The 22,071-nt window shown below is 33.0% G+C and overlaps 3 protein-coding genes across 5 annotated transcripts; 1 reads left to right on the top strand and 2 right to left on the bottom strand.

The window, feature by feature from the left end:
* Positions 1-5,116: 5,116 nt before the first annotated feature.
* Positions 5,117-8,532, bottom strand: LOC114419892 (zinc finger CCCH domain-containing protein 45-like). Of its 3 annotated transcripts, none has more exons than XM_028385705.1 (5): positions 8,422-8,532; positions 8,234-8,347; positions 6,828-7,019; positions 6,533-6,655; positions 5,117-6,426 (listed from the first exon to the last, which is right to left on the bottom strand). In XM_028385705.1, exons 4-5 carry the CDS (start codon positions 6,580-6,582, stop codon positions 5,589-5,591), a joined length of 888 nt encoding a protein of 295 aa, XP_028241506.1. In that variant the 5' UTR covers positions 6,583-6,655; positions 6,828-7,019; positions 8,234-8,347; positions 8,422-8,532; the 3' UTR covers positions 5,117-5,588. The 3 variants fall into 3 exon arrangements, with proteins under 3 accessions (XP_028241506.1, XP_028241514.1, XP_028241499.1); XM_028385713.1 differs by having other exon boundaries at positions 8,245-8,347; XM_028385698.1 differs by having other exon boundaries at positions 8,234-8,427.
* A 28-nt stretch (positions 8,533-8,560) lies between these two features.
* LOC114419910 (60S ribosomal protein L8-1-like) lies at positions 8,561-10,024 on the bottom strand. The gene is made up of 2 exons (XM_028385725.1): positions 9,513-10,024; positions 8,561-9,073 (listed from the first exon to the last, which is right to left on the bottom strand). Exons 1-2 carry the CDS (start codon positions 9,950-9,952, stop codon positions 8,728-8,730), a joined length of 786 nt encoding a protein of 261 aa, XP_028241526.1. The 5' UTR covers positions 9,953-10,024; the 3' UTR covers positions 8,561-8,727.
* A 3,721-nt stretch (positions 10,025-13,745) lies between these two features.
* Positions 13,746-18,355, top strand: LOC114419884 (filament-like plant protein 4). Its single transcript, XM_028385686.1, has 6 exons — positions 13,746-13,914; positions 14,760-14,905; positions 14,999-15,200; positions 15,341-16,892; positions 17,013-17,061; positions 17,688-18,355. The coding sequence occupies exons 2-6, from the start codon at positions 14,774-14,776 to the stop codon at positions 18,015-18,017; spliced, it is 2,265 nt and encodes a 754-aa protein (XP_028241487.1). The 5' UTR covers positions 13,746-13,914; positions 14,760-14,773; the 3' UTR covers positions 18,018-18,355.
* The last annotated feature ends 3,716 nt before the right edge of the window (positions 18,356-22,071 follow it).

Genomic DNA, 22,071 nt, shown 5'->3' with positions numbered 1-22,071 from the left:
CGTCACCGTCGTCGTCTGGCTGGGTTTTTTTGGTGGCCTGAGTTCGCTTGGTACATCTCGCGCCTACAGCTGGTAAGGAAACCTCATTAAAATCACTTATATTGCAAAAATATGGCACACTTGTATACTCAAGTCCTGTTCGCACACAAACAATTGTTCCTGCGAACTAAAAATAGTTGCATTTTTATTGTTTTATGTAACTTGAATTTTAGGTTTGGGGTTTAGGCATATGCAAATATAGTTTAAGGCATTCTTTCTTGTCTCAATCTGAACAACCTAAACCATATTTGTATGCACGATTCAATAAGTTAGGGTGTGGGTGAGGGTGGAGAGTGATGCACAATCTTCTAGTTTTTGTTTACCATTGGTTGTTGGTCGAAGTGGTTAAGAAGCCTAGTTGTCCTTTAGTAATGTTTGAGGTTTTTGTGTAGTGCATAAAAAACTAGGTGGTAGGATAACTTTGGTCCCATAGGAGGATTCCCTGATAGCACATTGACCTATATATTTAAGTATTAGTTGTTATTTGTGACTAACTTTTGTATTTAATAGTCACATGAAATTAACATCTTTCCCCCAATTTATGATTCTTTTTGTAAGAATTGTACATATTTTTATGTTTAGTTTGATTTTACTCAGTAGATACTCCCAATTTTGTGAATTAATGTAAATCAACTTCAGTTTCAGACTAAAAAAAGAAGGAGGTTCAAGCAGCTGGTGTCTCGTTAAGCGAACCATATGTGCTTAGCGAGTGACATCCGCTAAGCGAGACACACATATTGCTTAGCATGCTAGGGAAACCCTAAAAGAGGATTAACTAGAGAGATGCGCGTTCAGCACGCCACCAGCTCGCCCAGCGAGTCGTTTGTTCCTTCTCACGCTCAGCGCACCCAGCTCGCTAAGCCATATTTCACTAACTCGCGCTTAGCGAGCCAAGCTCGTTTTACTAAGCGAGCCTTCAGAATCTAAAACGTCAATGAGCCTTTAAAACACTGAAGTTGGCGTAAAATAAGAGAGGAGTCGAAAAACAAAGTAAGAGAAGAAGTTAGAGCAACAAACTATCAGCCTCCAAGAGAGTCTAGGTTAGAGGGGTGAGATTAGGATTTAAGAGGTTGAAGGAGACATCCTCAACCATTCTCAACCATTTTCTTTCCTAAAAATTTATACTTTGTGCTGAAAAGTTCATTGCTTGTAATGGAATGCTAAATCTCTTGTTGAAGAGTTATGCTGAATACTCTTTTACTATCTATTTAATGATGTTCTTATGTGTTCATTACTTTTATCTATGATTATTTTTACATGCTTGTGGCTTGATCACCCATTTGTATGTATAGTTAGGATTTTTAGCATTGGGAAGTGCTTTAAAGCCTTAGAACTTGATAGAGCAAGTTAGAAAATTATATGTCTAGGAATGGAGTGCAATGATTTAGTTTTTATTATGCTATAATCTTAATGCAACTCATTTAAACTAAGTTTGTTAAAGGATCAAGAATGAGGTTTAAATAGAGTTAGGCACATTCACTCGAGAGATCTTGGTTTGGGTAATTTTTCAGCATAAGAACACTAAAACAACGTTAAATAGAGAAAAACCTTTAGCAACATAAAAACAAGTTTAGTAGAATGACTCAACGTTTTTTACTTGACTGTTTTTACTTCTCAACTTCTAGATATTTTAGTTTGTAGTTAATTAGATTTTCATATAAAAACCCCATTTAATATCTAGTGCTTTAAACAAATGTTTGCTCATTGAACACATATTTTCTGAATGAAACAAGTTCCCTGTAAATATGATATTCGGTCTTATCATTTTATATTACTTGCGCGACTTGGTACACTTTCCGATTAGGTTCACCGAAGAGCGAACAATAACAAATACAGGTTTTTACAAGGATGGAATGTACTACAGAGGCAGTTATGTCAAGTACTAGTACTACTAACTGTGATGCCCGCATATCCTTTTTTGTAGCTTTTGTTTTGTTGTATGCATGGTAACAGTGTTCTTGGCTGTTCATAATTATTGTGCAGATGGCACTACCCCAACAGTGGTTTTATATTGTATTGCCATCTTGTCTGGCTTGTTTGTTTTGTCTGGTAGTATGTGGCCCTCCTAATTGTGTTATTGCTAAGTCAATTTCAGTAAATATATTTTGATTGCAAAAAAATCATATGAATTCCCCTATAATCTACATTAATTTATGTGATTAGTTAAAAAATTCTTCAGTCCAAATTAATTTGCATGTGACTTCATTAACAATAGGCTTTCCCAGCTCAAACAATTAAGACTTAGAGACAAAGTTTACCTGAAGAGCTTAAAAATGAATAGGAAGGCAATCATCGCTCACACCATATACTTCTTATTTGGCTTTGCTTACCTGAATAGGATTCAAATCACTATTGTTTCATTGCTTTGTTTTTTTTTTTTCTTTAAGAAATTACGCTTTACACAATCATCACTCACACCATATACTTCTTATTTGGCTATATCGTTGCTCTGTTTTTTGTTCTTCTGAAACAAAAGCTTGCTGGTAGTTTACTTTATAACTTGCTAGTAATGCTTACCACAAGTTCTGGGCGAAGAGGAATTGTCGTCCTAAGGGGCACAAATAAATATAAAGTGTGTAATAGATGGTGTTTTATTTTTGTTTAAGATCTATTCATTATCTGACATAAATATGAACACACTGATATTTGAAGTTATTAGGTAGTGGTATCAAGGAAGGGCATTTTAGCAGGTACTGCATTGCTGCAATTAGGTACGTATTCTCATTGATGCACGTAATTGAGCTATAATTGGATTCTTCGCTGATGTAAAACAGTACCTTATGTAATTAGGCGTACCCTGGAACTCTATTTATCATCAATATACTTTTGTCTTATCCCAAAGGAAAAAAAAAAAAAAAAGATATCTCTTCAATATCATGTGGTCTGTCAACCTTTTTCTGATTTCAACTAGTTGAACTTTGGATACTAAAATTTGTTTCTCTGTTTTTTGTGGTGCCATTTTTGTTGCAGCACCACCACCAAGCCAAATTTTTATTTGAGTTCAATTTAGGTTGGTTTGCTAGTGTTAAGGTGCAATTTTCTTATCTTTGGGTAAGTTATCAAGGTTTGAGTATTTTGTTTAGGTAGGCCAGAACAATCATAGTAATAGGCTTAGTTAATTAATGTGTATTAGAAATTAATGAAACCCTTTGCTTTTTGTCCCAAAAAAAAAAAAAAAAGCAAACAAATTCTTTGAAAAGTAAAGGACATTAATTTTCTAGTGGACATCCAAAAAAAAAAAAAAGCAAACAAAGCTAGTGCAATATGCTGAAAAGGAAATAACAAATCAATGTCAGATTACTGGTGGATTTTTCTGATAATATTGTTTTTCTGAAATCTAATTTTCTTTTATTTTTTTCTCTTGTTGTAGTTTCTGCACTCATATAGGTTTCTTTGGGACTTTCAATTTTTACTACTTTACCTCTTTCGCTATACACTAAATTCGTGTTAAAATGGATCTGGTTCGCTAAATCTTTGTTATAAATTAAAGGATTTGAATCCTTTCTTCTTGTTGAATATATAATAGGTTGTGGTTAGGTCACCCTGAGAGAGAAAAATATAACTTCTATCAAATAGAATTCATGAGTCTTGAAATTAATTATGATATGTTATTTAATAAAAGATATATCTTGTTCTTTTCTTTTCTTTTCTTTTTACTCAAGATGTATCTTGTTCTCTTTAACATTATTAAATCATTTTATTTATAATAAGAGGACAGGATTTAAATTCGAGTTAATTTCTACTAGGATACAAACTTGAAATAACTGACAAAAATCTATACAATAACCGCCGGAAGTGAAAGTTTCGAGGAGTGAGGATTTCATTACAACACTAGCAGCAAATTTGCATGGTATAAGTGGAGTGCTGTTAATTAAAAAACTAATTCACTCATAAGATATTAAAAACAAATTATTGTTGAGTACTTAACTTGTTTTTCATTTATAAGATTAAATAAAATCTTGTGAATGTTACATATTTAATTTTTACATTCATCTTCTTTACCTTTCTACACAGTCAAGTAGTTAAACATTTTATTTTTTTAATAAATTCACAATATGAGACACATTTTATGTAATTGTTATACTATTTTTATTTTTACAAATTACTTATCTTCACTATATTATTATTTTCCTCCAATTATAAACATTTATAATTCTTTTTTAGCAATTAAAACCTTTTTTTAAATCTCAATTATTACTATTATCTATACCTTATTTCATCTTACAATTTTTTTTGTTAGTTTTTCAGCATATTGGACATTTGAATTAATATTTTATTCTAATAAAAAATAGTTATAAAATATATTAGTTGAATTTTAAAAAATTGTCAATTTAATTATCTAATTTTACATCATGCACCTAATAATTTTATCCTTTCTATTAGTATACAGTGAATAAAGAGTAAACAAAAATGATAAATCTGAAAAAAAAAATCAAACCAATTTGAGAGCTACTTGAAATATTAATGTTTTGTCAATAATAAAAGAATAATAAATTTATTTTCATGTGACCCACCTAAAAATTTCTTAATTTAACTTTTAGGCTTAGAGCATGTACTGCCTGGTCCTGAATGCTTATATAAGCTGTTTAATTCTAAGAAAGGATGTCTAATTTTTTCCATTGGAACATATGATTTGATATTGTTTATACTAGTATAGTTGCTTAAATGCAACATTATTTAACCAATTTTATACGATAAAAATATAATTTATACAAGTTAATTTCATTTCAGTAACTTTAATCTTTGAGTCAATATTTGTATAAAGTTTTTTAATCTATGAAAAATAAAAAAACAATAAATTTAATAAGATAAATAATTCATTTTAGTAATCATTTATTACGGATGCTCTCGGAGTTAGTCAATCTAATGAGAAAAGATTTTGTCCTCTAATATGATCTTTTTATTAATTTTTATAGTTTGCGTTTACATACATACATACATATATATATATATATATATATATATATATATAATTATTTCCCTTTTATTTATAAAATGTTATGGGTGACTATCATCTGTCAACGAAAAAATTAATTCAAAAAGTCTAAAACTAATTTTTCAATCTCATAAGGCTAAACATTACAGGAGTTTCCAAGATATTAGCCTACAACAACAATATCAGGAGAGAAAGAAAAACTAATGAAAATAAAATGATAAACCTGTTAAAAAAATACTAAAATTAAAACATGTTTCCCGTACATAATTATCTACCTGGCCTCCTCCCTTTCCCTGTACAATTTAATTAATGTACAAGGGGTTATAGTCTTCGGTCTTCACCATCAGATTGTGCCCTTTAAGTATATAACCTCCCCTAAATTTCTCTTCCTACTTTCAATCTTTTAGCATTTTGAGCCATTAGGACGTTACCAGCTTCCCACTGATTTGGCATATCATGCTGAAAAGGGCAATCAGAACCATTACGGCAACCCCTTGGAGTTCCGAAGTATATGCAAGGTTTCTTGCTTTTGAATTTCACTTCCCCCTGCGATCGTTTCAAACCTTGTAAATTCCTAAGACTCTTCTTGCCTTGCTTATGAGTACCATGTTCTTTAACCAGGCTTCATCTGTTTTGCAACTGCATGCATGTTTGCAGAAGCAGAAGGCACTGCCACTGTTTTCAATTCACTGGAGGAAACAGAAGCCAATGGTGCTGCTCTCTTTAACCCTTGTTGTGGAGAGTGAGTGTTTAAAGAGGGAAGCACTCCATTTGGCATATGAGGAATATTTTTCTTGACAGGCCTGTGAGTTGATTGAGGTTTATGCCTTGTTACTGTTTGAGGAGTTAAAGGCATAGCCAAAGAAACAGATGGAACAGATGTAATTGATGGCTTTTCATGTGTTGCTTTCCTTGTCACAGAAGTAGGCCATAAACCCATTGTGGTTGTTGGTGCAGTTGGTTTAGTCTCAGAAGCTACAGCTGCAGGTTTAGAATAAGAAGCTGGTATACTCAAAATATTTGAGGGTGCACTGACAGTGGTGGTAGCAGTTCTATTTTGCTCAATTAACTTTTCAATCATTGTTGGGTCAGTAAATAATTTACGGAGCAAATCCATATCAATCAAGCTTCCTTGCTCATTGCTTTTTATAATGGCAGCTACAGCAGCAGCAGAAGCTGCTGCAACTATATCTGACTCAGAAGATGTTGCAGGTAGTGGTTTTCCACTGCAACGTGAATTAATATTGTTGCATTGTGGGTTAATGAGAGATGTTGCTGGTGGTATATATTGCTGCTGCAAGTTTTGTGACTGCAATTTTTTGGTGGGAAAGTCAGGTTCAGTATCCTCTACTGACTCTTGTTCCTCCTCAACAGGAATGAGAGGGAGGAGAGGAATGACGCTCTCATTATCATCATAACATTCATTCTCCACGTTAGAAGAAACTGAAGGTCTACCAAATACGAGAAAAGAAAAAAAAAAAAAAAAGAATTAAATTTAGCTAGAAAGGAAAATGAAGTACCATAAGATTTTCTCACTAAATGTGACATTTTAATTACCCATCAGGAATGGCAGAAATACGAGGATAAACTTCTTCAAGCACTCTCATTTCTCTTTACTTCTGATCATATGTCTCCCTACTGTCTTCTCCAGCTGCCGCGCCAATCACTACTCAAAGTGAACTGCATTCAAAGTAAATAAATTAATAAACGTTGATCAAGTAATATAATTAAAACCAACCATGTAAACAGAATATAAGTATAAAACATGAAAGGAAAATGTAAACAATGGAAAGATCTTGAAACAAATGTATGAAGATCCAACATCTTTTAAAAAAAATTCTAATTTCATTACCAAAGAAGGGCATTCCCATTTAATCTGAGGAATGTGAGAGAGTTTAGCCTTTGATTGATTTTGGAAATGATCGTCTTCAAAACCAGGTGGTAAATCATCTGAAGGTCCTATTGACATTTTCTTTGCTTGAAGATGATCTTGGGATTTGTGGCCAACTGTTGAAGGGCAATCATCAGATAAGAACAATTTTACCTGTCAAGATCACACTAGTATCAGTTTTAATTTGATGTTATATATCAGCCATTTTTTTCCTTGTCCTTTAAAATTCACAATTTTTTTAACATTTTTTTTTCTTTTGTCCAAAGTTTGACATGGGTTATCTCTTGAAAAAACACAAAAATCGAATTAACGAAGTTTGTTGTCTATTTTTTTTTCAATGACTTTAAAAAATCAAAATTTTTTGTGGTTCAATTTAATTTTCTTTTGTAAAAATAAATTGAACCAGACTACACACCTCTTTTTATATTTTGCATAACATGGTTTGTATAATTTTTTTATTTTTTTTTCTACAGTCATTGTGCCCATCATTTACTGTACAATATTGAATGTGGGTTGCTAAGTTGGGGTTTGTGGCTCCTTTTGTTAAAAAAAGAACAACGCATCGATTGTTATCATGCATGAATGTGCACGATTCAATGACATTGTTACATAAAAACTGGGTAATTAAGTTGATGTTATACTCCGTATTGTTATCAGTCAATTTTTTGACCTTTAACATGCGCATGTTATCTTAAAAATCACAAATCAAATAAACGAAGTTCGTAATTGGCCATCTGGTGAATAAAAGTAAAATAGTGAGTTAGCGTAAGAAATGGGCATAACACTATGGTTCTGTAAGTGTTAGACCTTGTACGGATAATTAAAAAAAATAAGAACAAAATTCCCTTAAGGAAATGCTTGGTTGGTAGGAGAAAAATTTTCATACCTAAAATCATAATTTCCGAGAATGTATAAAATACATTTGGTTAATTTTAATAAATTACTTGGAAATTAAAGATTTATATAAAATACAAAATCATAGTTTGTCAATTTAAAATTCCTGAAAAAATAAAAATTTTCCTTCTACCCAACAAGGCCTAAGTGGGCTAGGCTGAATGGAGTGAACTTACAACTCCATATCACCTATCAACAAAAAGAAATAAAAAAAATCAGGCTATTTGATAATGATATGGTCAATTAATTTCTCAAATCACTCAATCAATGTATCTTTTTTTTGTGGAGAAGAATCGATGTATCATATGCACAAGTTAGTCCAAGTCTTGAAATGTTAGCAAGTTCGTGCATGCTATTAATCTAAAACATATTATTAATACTCAAGTCTTAACCGCAGACTTGGGAATTATAGAATACCACCGACTAGTAGATTCTTTTTTTTGCCATCAATTATAAAAAAATCCGCAACTAACCTAGCAATCACCTGCCATTGTCTTCTAAACGTATTGCAACCACGTCCTGTAATTTCTGGCTTTCATGCAACATGTCTTTCCAGAATTTCGCAGCACAATTTTAGCTACACCAGTCTGAAAAACAAGGATAGTTGAGCAATACTACGGCTATGAGTTCTACCTAAACAAGCCACTCCCTGACAACATACCCGAAGATAGGAAGACTGCACTTGAAAACTAGTAAACATGCCTAAATTAAACTCAAAAGTATGGCCCGCTGCGGTTGCAAACCCGAGAGAAACCGTATTCGTACATTCCACTTTCAAACTAGTAAAAATCAGCAAAAGGTTAACAAACAGCAGAATTGAATAGATGTCAAACTAATATAAAACACCGTCTGTTACAAAGCTTTTCATATTTATGGCGGAAATGCTGTTCAAAATAGAACCCAAAGAGTTCAACATAAACTATGAAAGAAACAAAATTTGAGAACAAATAACACCCTAAAAATCTTCTCAAGTAGTCTTATCCGCTTTAGCAGCAGTGGCAGCAGCTTGCCCCCTAAGACGACCAGTCCTCCTAGCAGCAATGAGACCAACCTTCTGGCCAGGAGGAGCATCACGCCTAACGGTACTCGCATGCCCAATATGCTGATGATTACCTCCTCCGTGAGGATGCTCAACTGGGTTCATCGCCACACCTCGCACCTTAGGCCATGAATTCCTCTTCACTCTGAACTTATGGTAAGCATTACCAGCCTTCAGAAGAGGCTTCTCAGTCCTCCCTCCACCTGCAACCTGCCCAATCATCGCCCTGCACCCACTTGGCACAATCTTCTTCGCACCAGAAGGAAGCTTGATCCTGCCAACAAAGTGCACACACATTCAAACCCTTACATTGTTTTCCTCAGAGCAAACTAACACTTCACTAAATCCAACACCTACAAATTGATCAAAAGAATTGATATTACATTCATTATTCTGATGAAATATAACTCTTAGTGTTGGAATATTAACTCTTAATTTTGTAAAGGAATTATTTACTTCTATCATTAAACCTTATTTGCTTTAGAGCCGGTAAATCTCACTTTACACTCCACATCATTCTTTTAGTTCTTAATTATACAAAACTTACACTTTCCCTGACTTCGTAACATAATACACTTAAACTAAATTTAATACAATTTCGCTAAGCAATAGACCCACTTCTCAAGCACAGATTTTGAATCAACAAAACAGACAAAACATGTGCAAAACCAATAATTCTCAAACAAAAACGAAAAGGACAAGTAAGTAAATACCTAGAGGTGTCGTTATCAGGGTTGTGGCTTATAACAATAGCATAGTCACCGGAGGCTCTGGCGAAAACGCCGCGGTCGCCGACGTGGTGCTCGACGTTGCAGATGACGGCACCTTCGGGGATGGATCGGATGGGCAACACGTTGCCGACCACGAGGGTGGCCTTCTTGCCGCAGTAGACGAACTGCCCGGTGTAGAGGCCCTCGGCGGCGACGAAGAGCTCCGTTTGCTTCTTGTAGCGGAAGGGGTGGCGGAATGCCACCTTGGCGAGAGGGGCGCCGCGACCGGGGTCGTGGATGATGTCGGTGACGACGCCCTTGAGGTAGCCGTTGCGCTCGCCGAAGTCGAGGCTGCGGAACCTCGCCGGACCCTTGCGGTGGTGAGTGTGAGACTTGAACACCGACCCAGCACCCTTACGCTGAGCGCGAATCACCCTTCCCATTCCGACGAACTGTGTGTGTGGGTGCCGCGCCGATGGAAGAAGGATAGTGAAGAAGTTAGGGCTTTTGCTTCGTGTATAATATATAGCGGAGGCGATATCGTTTTCTCTCTGACCTAGATTGCAACTTGAAGAAGTTAATGGACTGGAGATATGGGCCCAATTGGGTTCGATGTAGCATTTTGAAAAGTGGTCTGATTTTGTTAGACTGACAAAAACAAATCTAAAAAGTGGATTGGATTAACAACTGAGAAGATTACTTGGGTTGAGTTTGACGTAATATAAATAAATAAATTAAATTACTCATTTTCACAATTAGTATCTTTTAATTACTACAGTTTAACTGAGGGATATTTTTAGTTCCTATAATTTAAATTTAAATTTTCTTTTAATTCATATAATTTAAAAGTGCTATTTTTTATTGGACAAATGACCTCAATAACTTACGAGATAGTGAATTAAGTTTCAAAATTTTTTCACTAATAAATTTTAATTCTCTTTTAAATGACATTAGAATGCACAAGAAGCAAGAATTTAAACGTGTAAGATAGAATCAGTTGCAATAAAATAAATGAGATAAGGGAAGAGAGAATTGCAAACTCGATTTATACTGGTTCGATCACTTTTCGTGTCTGCGTCCAATCCTCAAGTAACCCACTTGAGATTTTTCACTATCTTTGTAAATTCTTTACCGTCTTTGAACAAACCTTGAGATTCCTCATCCTTGTGTTCAAGATTTTCACAAGTCAAAAGACAAACAGTCTCTTGATTACAACTCAGTACATGAGATATAGAGAAAGATTTCTCTCCTTTAGAGTACACGATACAAATTGAAGTTCCTAGAAGAATTCTCAATAAATTTGCAAGAGTTTGGTCAATTGTTATTTAGAGAGAATTTGACAATTAAGTTCTCATAGAAAATCCATTGTGCCTTTTCAAAATAGTTGAAGAGATGTGTCTTTTCAAAAAGTTTTTCTAAAATTTTCTCATTGGTAATCGATAATCGATTACATAGTTATATTTCGGAAGAGTCATGTCTTTTCAAAGCTTTTTTGAAATATCTTCATAGATAATCAATTATACAATTCAAAATTCAAATAAGTTCAAAATTTAAAACAGACCATGTTCAGGATCTCTCTGGTAATCGATTACAAGCTCTTGTAATCGATTACTAGTTCAAAAATATCTTACTTTTGAACTGATTAAGCTTGATAAAGAAATTTTGATAAAAGACTTTAAGGCCAAACTATTGCAATAAAAAATGAGATTCATTTGACAATTTAACGAAGTCTTTATCTGTGATTTTCTTAATCTTGTTTGTTGACTTGAAACAATTTGTGCTTTCATCAAGTAAATTCTTTTAACATCATCAAAACGTGCATGATTTACATTCTTTCCCTTTTTAATGATGACAATCATCATCAAGTAAAATTCTTTTGGCATCATCAAAACCTGCATGATTCATATTTTTAGTCTTAATGGTTTATATTTTAATTCTCTTTTAGTCTCTATAGTTTGAAAGTGATTTTTTTAATTCATATAATTTGTATTTTAATTACCTTTTAGTCTTACTACAAAAAATATAAAATAATTAGCTACAAATTAGTTATAAATCATCAACTATTTACAAATTATCTTGTGATAAATTAGTTATGAATTATTTGCTAATATTTTTTGTAATTAATTGTAATTGATAATATTACTCATATTTTGATGGTAAGAACTAAAAGGAAATTAAAATATAAAATATATGGACTAAAAATATCACTTTCAAACTATAGGGACTAAAAGAGAATTGAAATGCAAATTATAAGGATTAAAAAGATCACTTTAAAACTATAAGGACTAAAAAAAAATTAAAATGTAAATTATAGGGACTAAAAAATTCACTTTCAAATTATAAGGACTAAAAGATACAAATGATGAAACTATAGAAATCAAATAAGTAATTAAACCTTAAAAAAAAGAAAAAGATATAAAAGTAATATGATTACTTTTTTAATTGTAAATAGTGAAATTCGTCGCTGAAACTATGAGGTACTAGCAAATTATTTTTTAGAAGATAAAAAATTCAAATTCATTTTTTGAATGTGCAAAAAGAATAATAAATTAGTTTTGCTTACAACTGATAAATTGATTCTAACTTTTACCGCTTAAATGTGAAATTGATTCTCAAAAAATATAATTTATTAGTAAATTGATCTTTAAATCTTATAACTTAATAATAAAATAGTCTTACAAATTTATGGTAAGATTAATTTGTTGTGCTTTTTACATATTCAAATATTAAATTTGTATTTTTTTTCTTTAGGGACCAATTTGTTACTTTATCACACTTTTTAGGAATAAATTTGAATTTATCTTCTTTTTAAACGGAATTTTTTAAAAATCAAGCCGAGAATTAGTGATTATTGATAAAGATAACTTTTTTTATAAACAATAAAAATCCAATATAAGTTTTAAATCATGCATATCTATCTAATGTGACGAGATGTTTCAAATTTAAATCTTGAATATGCAATTAGTTTAAAATATTTATAGAGAAAGTTTTTATTTATAATAACCTTCACTCAAATATGATTGTTTATGATGAAAGATACTTGTAATTTAGAGGAAAAACAACATATCTATTATAAGATAGTTAAATTAAATTTCCAATTTGGATAAAAACTTGATGAAAATAATTTTGGATAAAAATCTTGTCAACAACACTTCATGTATTGAATTTGGATAAAAACTTGACCAATTTTATCCAAAAAAAAAGTTTGACGAAAATATTTTTTTTGTCATATAAGTTTTTAAATTAGAAATTGATTGAAAAATCTTGTCAACTACACTCCATATAATAAATTTGGCTAAAAACTTAACAAAAATTAGTATGCTTTAATCAATTAAGTATTAAATTTAGACAATAAATTTGAAATTGACTTCAAAATCTTGTCAACTACACTCTATAATAAATCTGGATAAAAACTCAACAAAAAATAAGCCTCCCCCCAAATCCGTCAATAGGAAAAGTTTTTGTGCATGCATATGTTGACAAGATTACTTAATCACACTGTAAGTGGTATACCTTATTAGCCATCCACACTCCCACCCAACACACCGTATTACTTGATCACTGTTTTTGCCTTTAGAAATTTTGTATTGGCTTTTTGCCCAAAATATGGAATCAATACATGCCTTGAGCAATGTATAGAAAAAAAATCCATATAAGCAATTCAAAGCAAAACATAATGGAAGATAGGTAACTGTATATGGCTAATGCAGTGTAAGAAAGTGCATGTGATATCAAACGAAGCACCACATCATGTATTTATAGCCATGACAAAAACAAAACAGCCCATTACATTGCTATCGCTATTCAAATTCACGCACACACTGCAAAGGTGCAATTGGACAAAGGTCTCACGCCAACGATTTGCCCGCTCCAGCTTAGCTTTTGATTTCTGTTATGTTGACGTAGATAATGGGAATTCGCGCCTCCCAATGCCAACCTTTGAGCCACATAAACGACAACACTGAAGGTGGAAAAAGAAAGACAAAACGACACTAGAAACAACTAAACAATTTCTCATCGTTCAAATCAAATACGTTTTATCCATTAAAGAGAGAAAAAAAAAATATTGTTTTGTTTTTTGACTATGACGTTCTTTCGTCACCTTTTCATGTAATAGTAGTAGTTCTTTCAAATTATTATTTTTTATTTTTTATCGAGGTGGAGCCCGCAGGAGCGTTTAAACAGTGACCACACACGCGCACATTTGGCCATTTTGTTCATTACCTTAACCCCTGCTCCTTTCCTCGTTTGTCTGTCTCTCTTCTCTTCACACTCCAAAGTCAAAGACTTAAGTCACTCTTTGAGCCCTTCAGGAGCCAACACACCCCATTCAATTCCAATCCTCATTTTCATTCTGCTTTTGTTGCTTCCACCGCATCAACTAAAAAAATTCTATTTTTTCCGGGTGAGTTTTATTTCTTTCTCTATATTTTTAGTGTCATGTTGTGTTTATATCAGTTTGCCAACTTATGTGTTGCAAAAACAAGTCATGTTTCTGGGGCCTGGGGCGGTGTATATTAGTGCATTCTACTTTGTTACTGCTGTTTTAATCTGGGGTTCTCTTTGTTGGATTTTGAAATTCATGAGGTAGTTGATTTGTTCTAAACTAAATAAACAAAATAACGTAGTTAATGACTCGGATTTACACTCCCAATATATTAGATTGTGGTTTTTTCCCCCTTCAAATTTCAAACTTTTCATGCTCAGTTTAGGTCGTTTAGCAGACTATAAATAGCGATAACTTCTTAGACCATGGTAATGATGATATAACATTAAGAATATGCAAAATAGAACAGTATGTTAAAGAAAAAACAGATTATGGTATAAGGTCTTATTTGCGATTATACTGTGGATGGAAATACCACAATTTTATTACAAGACTTTCCAAAATTTATTTTCTACGAATGCAATTGCCAAAATAGCAATATATTTTTCCGTCATTAACAACAATTATGAAAAAAAAATCATAAATTTATTTATAGTAGTATATTTATTTCTATCTGGTTCCATTTGATTTTATTATAATAAGTTAATAACAATACTTGAAGCTGGTATTGGTTTTAGCTCATCCATGCCTGCTAATACTTTTAGAATTTTTAAAATGTAAGTTTAGATCTAATTCAACCCCAAAAGTTAATTCAAGAAGTGAGGGTTGTCCCTTCACGCCTAACACTTCTTGGACTTGGTGGTGCGTGGATAACAAATACTATAAAATTCTTATCACACCTGTTGATCAAATGATGTGAGCAGGGTAGAATTTTGAGATGGACCGCCGGGGTTGGCTATGGAAGAAAAGATCATCCGATAAAAACATAAAGGTTGAGAATGAGAAACCAGTGTCTACTTCTGAATTTGTTGGTCCTACCTTGTTTTCTGTGGCACATGTAGGAGATCAGGTATTTGTTCGTTTTAGAGGTTCGGGAGGGAAGAAGTTTTTACATGAAGTCCCTTGCTAAACTTCTCACTAGCCTTGTTCTTCTCTTTTTCAGCAAGACAACAGCAAAAATAAGAACTATGTTCAAATAACAATGGAATCATACGCACATATGTCTGGATTGGAAGATCAAGTTGTAAACTTGGAGGATCAAGTAAAAGCTTTGGAAGAAAAGCTATCTGCAGTTTATTCAGAATTAAATAACAAAGATGATCTAGTTAAACAGCATGCAAAAGTTGCTGAGGAAGCAATCTCAGGTAATGTACATAATTCCAAGTGACTATAAAAGAAAACTCAGTTTTAACAGTGGAAATAATTAGAGCAGTCATTCAATTTCTATATTCCACTTGGTAAGTAAAAGGGAGAGATAGTTAATTAAGTTTTCTATGCATTTTAGGTTGGGAGAAAGCTGATGCCGAAGTTGTTTCCTTAAGACGTCAACTTGAATCTTTGTCTCTCTCTAAGCTTACTGTTGATGAGAAAGCTGCTCACCTAGATGAAGCCCTAAAAGAGTGCATGAAGCAGATAAGAACGGTAAAGGAAGAAAGTGACCAGAAACTGCAGGAGGTAATTCTTATGAAATCTCATCAGTGGGAGAAAATCAAGTTAGAACTTGAAGCACAAATAGACAATTTGGATGAAGGACTTCGTGAGTTAGCCAATGAAAATGCTGCCCTTCTAAAATCAGTTCAAGAAAGTTCGAACAAAATAGTGAAACTAAAAGAAGAGAAGTCTGAAGCAGAGGCAGAGGTAGAGCATCTAGAGAAGAGTGTTCAATCAAAAGAAAAAGAAATAACTTCACTAAAGTATGAGCTGCACATGATTTCTAAGGAGCTGGATATCCGTAATGAAGAGAAGAATATGATTATGAGATCGGCAGAAGTGGCAAACAAGCAACACACTGAGGATGTCAAGAACATCACCAAGCTAGAAAGTGAGTGCCAACGACTTCGTGGTCTTTTGAGAAAAAAGTTACCTGGGCCTGCTGCATTGGCACAAATGAAGTTAGAAGTTGAGAGTTCACACCATGTCTTCAGTGCAACCCATCTGAGAAAAACTAGTTCAAAAACTGATAGCCTGCAAGAATCCGAGTTTCTTACCAAACAGTTGAAGGTGTTGGAAGAAGAAACAAAGACATTGAAAGAAGCATTGGCCTCAAGTAATGCTGAACTGCAGGATTCTAGAAACTTGTATGCTAAAACGGTTGGCAGGCTTAAGCGCTTGGAAGCAGAGATGCATCAAGAAAGAAACGCCCAGAAAGCAATTTTGGCAACCAATTATGGAAACTCCTTCAGTAGAGTTTATAGCTATCCACCAACCATCACTTCTATCCCTGACAATGGGCATGAGGATTCAGAAAGTCCTGTTGAGTCAAGTGCAGCATCAATTCCTGACCATTCTGATATCAGGAGGATTGGAAGTGTAGGTAAATTTGAGAATCATAAGACTGAAACTATCTCAGAACTGATGGATGACTTTCTGGAAGTGGAGAAGATGGCATGTTTATCAGACAATGGTGGTGTACCTCTTTGCATCATTAGTAAAGCTAATGATGATGCTGAAGATAAAAAGGAGACTAGCTGTTTATCTTCAAATAAAAATTGTTTTGATGGGACAAACCAAACAATAGAACCTGAGGCAGCTGAACATGATGAGCATATGCAAGATCTTAAGGAAAAAAGGATGATGTTAGAGGAAAACATGCAGCTTCTAGAAGAACTGAAAGCACAATTGGTGTCGTCTAATAAATCATGTAGTTTAGCTGAGATTCAGCTGAAATGCATGACTGAGTCTTACAAGTCACTTCAAACACGTGTAGAGGAGTTAGAAGCTGAAAATAAGTATTTAAAGGAAAAGATGGATGAGCTAAAGAATGATCTTGCAGAGGAAAAACAAAGTCATCATGATGCTTTGGTGAGGTACAGAGAAATTGAAGAGAAAATGCAAAGGTTAGCTCTGAGCCTCAATTGGCAACAATGACATAGTTTCTGTAATGTATAATTTAAGCTTTGTTTCTTTAGTTTGATATGAGATCCTTTCTGAAATTTTGGTGTGTTTGCTACTTGAAGGGACAAGTGCTTGGTGTGTGCAGCAAATTCGGCGGCAAATTCTGGGAAGGTATTTACATTCACGTACTTTACACGTCATTATAGCTACAGTCGGTCATGCATTATTTCCTATATATCATCATGATTGTTTTGCAATAAGTAGAGAACATATGCATATGAAAAATGAAACAATTACATATATTTGACATATGGGATCTTTGATCAAAATTGAGGTTAAGTTTGGCTACTAATCATGAATGCATCTCCATCTCCAACCAAGTTTTGAAATACCTAGATGCAGACTGCTAAACAAGTGGTGTTTCGAACCAATTTATTTGCCCACCAGAGCAAAACAATGCATGGTTTTCTTGCTTTATGCAGGGAACTCCTTTTGCATTTTTATTGAATTAGCATCTGAAGTAATGTGCCCATTTGAATTCAAACGGAAATCAATCATAGTATAGCTAAAACACTGCATCAAACTAAAAAATGTGGATTCATTCTAAATAAAACAGTTGTTTGATGCTACTAAGTACTAACTCTAGTGATATGTTTGCCATAGCACTTGTGAAATAAACTTCTTTTTCTATAACGGAAAAAAAACAATTGTTCCTCTTTCTAATGTTATTTGGCTTCCTTCATGGCTTCATCACCTTTTTGTCCTCATTTTTTTTTCTAATATCTTCTTGACATCAGGATAAAGAGCTAGCAGCTGCAGAGAAAAAGCTGGCAGAATGTCAGGAAACTCTGTCTATACTTGGTAGGCAATTGCAAGCTATGTGCCCTCAGATAGGGGTAACCATGACTCATCATAGTAAAAGGCTTCAAATGAATGAAAAGTTAGCCAAACCAACTTATGGCTGGTCAAATTCTTATGGGTCATGTAACTCAAATGAAATTGATCATGCTGAGGCATGTAGCATAGTGTCTGACATTCAAGGAGTGACTGATGAGTTTTCATCGCATAACTCTGGTGCCACATCATGTCTTTCAGACACCGAAGGCAACTTTTGGTTAAACACTTGAGTAACTCTTAAGTAGGCTCAAACCACCCAGGTTAAACTCTTACTGAATCAAATTCCCATTCTTCTGCCACTGTTACATGGAAGAATGCTCATGGTTTGAGCCACTTCTTTTTGTCAGGAGAGTAGTCACTAACATTGTTAATTCTCAAGTGTCATCGAGAGCTCCCCGATGATGTTGTACATAGACTATATAGTCAAATTTTGTGGAGAATGTTGTGTGTAATTCTCTTCAGTATGTTGATTTTGGGTAAACTTTGGTTCTTATTCCAGCACTTGTATTCCATGAATCTGTGAGGGTTCACCAATCTGGTTATAAAACATACAGATCCTTTTTGCTCTTTCGGCCTCCATCAAAGAGACAATGAAACTCTCACTTTTATCTCGCAATTGTGTACTGAAACTGGTAAGTTGTTAACAAGTTATTAGAAAGATAAGTATATAATTATTATTTTTTTTTTAAAAAAAGGTATAAATATTCTTCGTAAATTGAGTATAAACACCTTAAAATTATATATAGTAGTCTGTTTACGATTCTTACACAATTTCTAATGCAAATTTATTTGGAAGCAAAAAATTTTTTCCCCTTGGGCGAATCATAGTTTTGACCTTTCGTAATTGCGATTTGTTCAAATTAATCGTAGTCATAATTTTTACATTGATGTTATTTTTATTTACTGCAACATTGATGTTATTGAAACATGTGTTATCTTGGGTAATTGACTTTAATACTAGTATTTTATCTAAATGAACCCGGCCGAAGTCATTGGGAATTCTAAAAAACAAACAATGATATTACGTTTTAAGTTTGATTATTATTTTGGCAAAAATTATATTTTCATCCTCTTTACATTAGATTTGAATTTAATTCTCCTACCTTTTTTTTATTCATTTCAGTCGTAAAATTTTCCTCCAACATTCTTAATTGTTACTTCCTTCTTTCAATTTAATAGTTTACTAGCAGTTAACATTATTAATTCATTTATCGACGATTAATTTTGAACAATTTTCTTTTACTAAAAATAGAGGGAATAATAAAATATTAAGAAAATATTATGAAACTCAATTAATGATTTTTTTATCCGTAAAAATAAAAAATAACATTAAAAAATTTATAAAATTCACGCACTTTATTTAATCGAGCTAGATTTTCTTAGTAACCCCTCAATTAACTAATATTCTCAATTAATGACTTTAAACATTATGAACATGCCTTTGCTAAATTAAAAGAAGCAGGTAATGATGAGAACAATGTTAAAGCGAAAAATTAAATTAGATTACTAAAATAAATAAAATATCAAATTAGAACTTAAATCAAATTTAATTAGAGGATTAATGTGAAGTTATAAAGTTAGAGTAGTAGTTAAATTAAAAAGTGAGAGAAAGAAATGCTGAGTTCAAATTTCTTACTAACATTCTAATAAAATTATCCACTAATATTGTTCTAAAAAAAAAATTAGAGGACTGATTCTGTTTCTGTCTATTATTTTTAACGGATATTTTTAACACTGAAAAATCGACACCATCCTTAGGAAGTTAATTTATAGTGATCGGGGTAATAAAAATGGTCTAGTGAAATTTTCTTAAAATGAAACCAGCCAAAATGAAAAATAAGTGTTCATCTGACCATGTACAATGAAACTAAATGGAAACGAGGGTCAAGGGTACATCTGACTTTATAGAAAAAGTCAAAACCAAACATTATTTCAATATCATATATAGAAACTTTCTTCTTTTATCAATTATAATATACTATATTATAGCTATGACTTAGAAAGAAGGGAGCTATAAGTATATGTTTCTATTAGGCAGTGTTTATTAGAAGTTGAACAACTTGATAGCTTTGTCCAAAAATAACGTGGAGCGAACACGTGTGTTGATAAGCTCGAATTAGTTAAATAGAAAAGTCAACTAATTTAAAAAGAAGAAAAGCTAACCAATAGCATACACTCATTTTCGTGCTCAATCACGGATGAAAAATTGAAAACATTTCACGTGCAAGCTCAACTAAAATTTAAAACCATCGTCTTACGGACAATATTTTAGGATGCACCTGGAATCCACGTTTTGATGGAAGCAAAAGCACCCAAAGAAGATGAGGACAGTGAACCATTACTTTGTCTCCATTAAATCGTGCAAATAGATGTCATAGTTGAACATTTAGTTTGAATTTTGGGAGACATATATACTTGATATACTGATTTTATAATTTCTTAAAGTGGTTGAGCTTGTGTGTTTGGTATTAGTTTAGGACTTGTTGACGTGGTGTTGATGAGTGTACAACATTTAAAATACAGAAAAATGGGTACGTGGGCAACGCTAGGTTTTATTTGTGTTCATGAACCTGACATGTCTGCCCTACTACTTCTTCAGCAACCGAACCTACCTTATGTGCATCTTCAAATAATCAAATGGAGGGTCTTAGATTTGGAAAACAGCGTGCAAAAAGCAAGTCTTGTCTATGAAGTACATCTGAATACAGGTTAATATTTGAAATTTATTATTTTGTTGGACTTTTGGGTTTGGGTGCTTTTAATGATTTTCTAGAGCTATTGGCAGGGAGTTTGCTAGAAAAGTTTTATAAATTACATATTGTATCTGCAAGAATGAAAAAGGATAAATTAGATTGAGCACTCTCTAGGGATTGAGTTAGCTAAATTGCCAGATTGTTGCTAATTACTTAACCTACCATTCATTAGCCCCATGTATTTTTCATATAAATTTTCAGAAATTGCTAATTTCTCATCCAATCAATTTTGGTGTTTAGCCAATTTTAAATTGTACATGCATGATAGGTTGATGCTCATTAGATTAGAGTATAAGGATGGTGCATATTAGCAGTGAAGGCCCATTTTTTAAATAAACCCCGCATCCTTCCACATCATGCAAATAAATACTACATCATTATCTTGAATGGACATAATGTCTCCTTTTATAAGCTTCATCCTTGTCCCACTGATCATCAAAAGAATTTGGATTTAGAACTTGCATCTTAGGATACAGTACACAATCACACATGACTCGACCAGTGAATATTTAGAAGAAGATCATGAAAAGTTCATCTAACAGAACATGGGAACCACGGGATTCGTGCTTACCTTCATCATTATATTTGAATCATGCAGTACAGAGAGCAAGGTCGACGGCATAAAGAGTTCATGTCTTGTACAATAGTACTTTCAGATGTGAACTTTAGTGGTTAACCTGTCAATATTTTCTTTTCCTTATTGAAAAGTGTTGCTATCATTTCAATTTGTTGTCCTTTTTTTTCCTTGGTCAATAATTATTACAATAAAAATACTATTTATTATAATTTAACTATTTTCTTGCTGGGACAATTATACAGTGATTAATTGATCCCTAATTCCTTGTCCTCTATACATGCAGACATCCGATCGACATTAGTGGGTGACTATCAACCTAATTAATTTAAAGTTCTAAGCTAATAAAATTAATATTGAAAGAATCGGACAAAGGTTCGACTCTGACTCTCTTATGACACACACTTGTCCATAGTATAGCAGCCTAACAATATCAAAGAAAACAAGCTGAACTTCTGCTTTATTTCTGTGGCTTAAGATAATTAGATTTTGTCATCTGTTAATCAAGGAAGGGACAAAAGGACTACGCGTTTAATTGCCCAGGGGACCCCATTAGATGAACTATGAGGCCTCATTTCCATGTGCATACCAAATGAACAAAGTTACAGACAGATTAAGCAGGCATTTGCCGGAGGCCTATAATTTAATTAATTATGTAATGGTAAATTACGGAATTTACACGTACTCTGAGTAGATACTATATGGGGCCAATGTATGTACTATAATTCTCAGGTAACTTAGAAGGAAAATATCTCAGTACTTGCAATTGTAAGGACAGGTACTGTTGTTGTCCCATGTCGGCTGGAAGAGTAAATGAAACATTATTGAGAATGTCCATCTTCAGATTAGGGGTGTGATTGGATAAATTATATATTCTTATTCTTATATATAAAATAAAATATAAAATGAGGCCCTTTTTCAAAAATTACTATTATTATAACTTAATGAATTTTTATT

The sequence above is a fragment of the Glycine soja genome, chromosome 1, assembly GCF_004193775.1.
Source record: "Glycine soja cultivar W05 chromosome 1, ASM419377v2, whole genome shotgun sequence".
Lineage (NCBI taxonomy): Eukaryota > Viridiplantae > Streptophyta > Magnoliopsida > Fabales > Fabaceae > Glycine > Glycine soja.
The sequence above is the reverse complement of the archived record's forward strand: the minus strand, read 5'-3'. Positions and strand labels throughout refer to the sequence as shown.

What these genes read in the sequence shown, in the direction of transcription:
- LOC114419910 (XM_028385725.1), bottom strand. Translation starts at nt 9,952, where the DNA reads ATGGGAAGGGTGATTCGCGCTCAGCGTAAGGGTGCTGGGTCGGTGTTC. An exon ending in CCTGATAACGACACCTCTAG is followed by an intron (nt 9,074 to 9,512) that starts GTATTTACTTAC and finishes CTTTGTTGGCAG; the next exon opens with GATCAAGCTTCCTTCTGGTG.
- LOC114419892 (XM_028385705.1), bottom strand. Translation starts at nt 6,582, where the DNA reads ATGAGAGTGCTTGAAGAAGTTTATCCTCGTATTTCTGCCATTCCTGAT. An exon ending in ATTTCTGCCATTCCTGATGG is followed by an intron (nt 6,427 to 6,532) that starts GTAATTAAAATG and finishes CGTATTTGGTAG; the next exon opens with ACCTTCAGTTTCTTCTAACG.
- LOC114419884 (XM_028385686.1), top strand. Translation starts at nt 14,774, where the DNA reads ATGGACCGCCGGGGTTGGCTATGGAAGAAAAGATCATCCGATAAAAAC. An exon ending in TGCTGAGGAAGCAATCTCAG is followed by an intron (nt 15,201 to 15,340) that starts GTAATGTACATA and finishes TATGCATTTTAG; the next exon opens with GTTGGGAGAAAGCTGATGCC. An exon ending in ATTGAAGAGAAAATGCAAAG is followed by an intron (nt 16,893 to 17,012) that starts GTTAGCTCTGAG and finishes TGCTACTTGAAG; the next exon opens with GGACAAGTGCTTGGTGTGTG.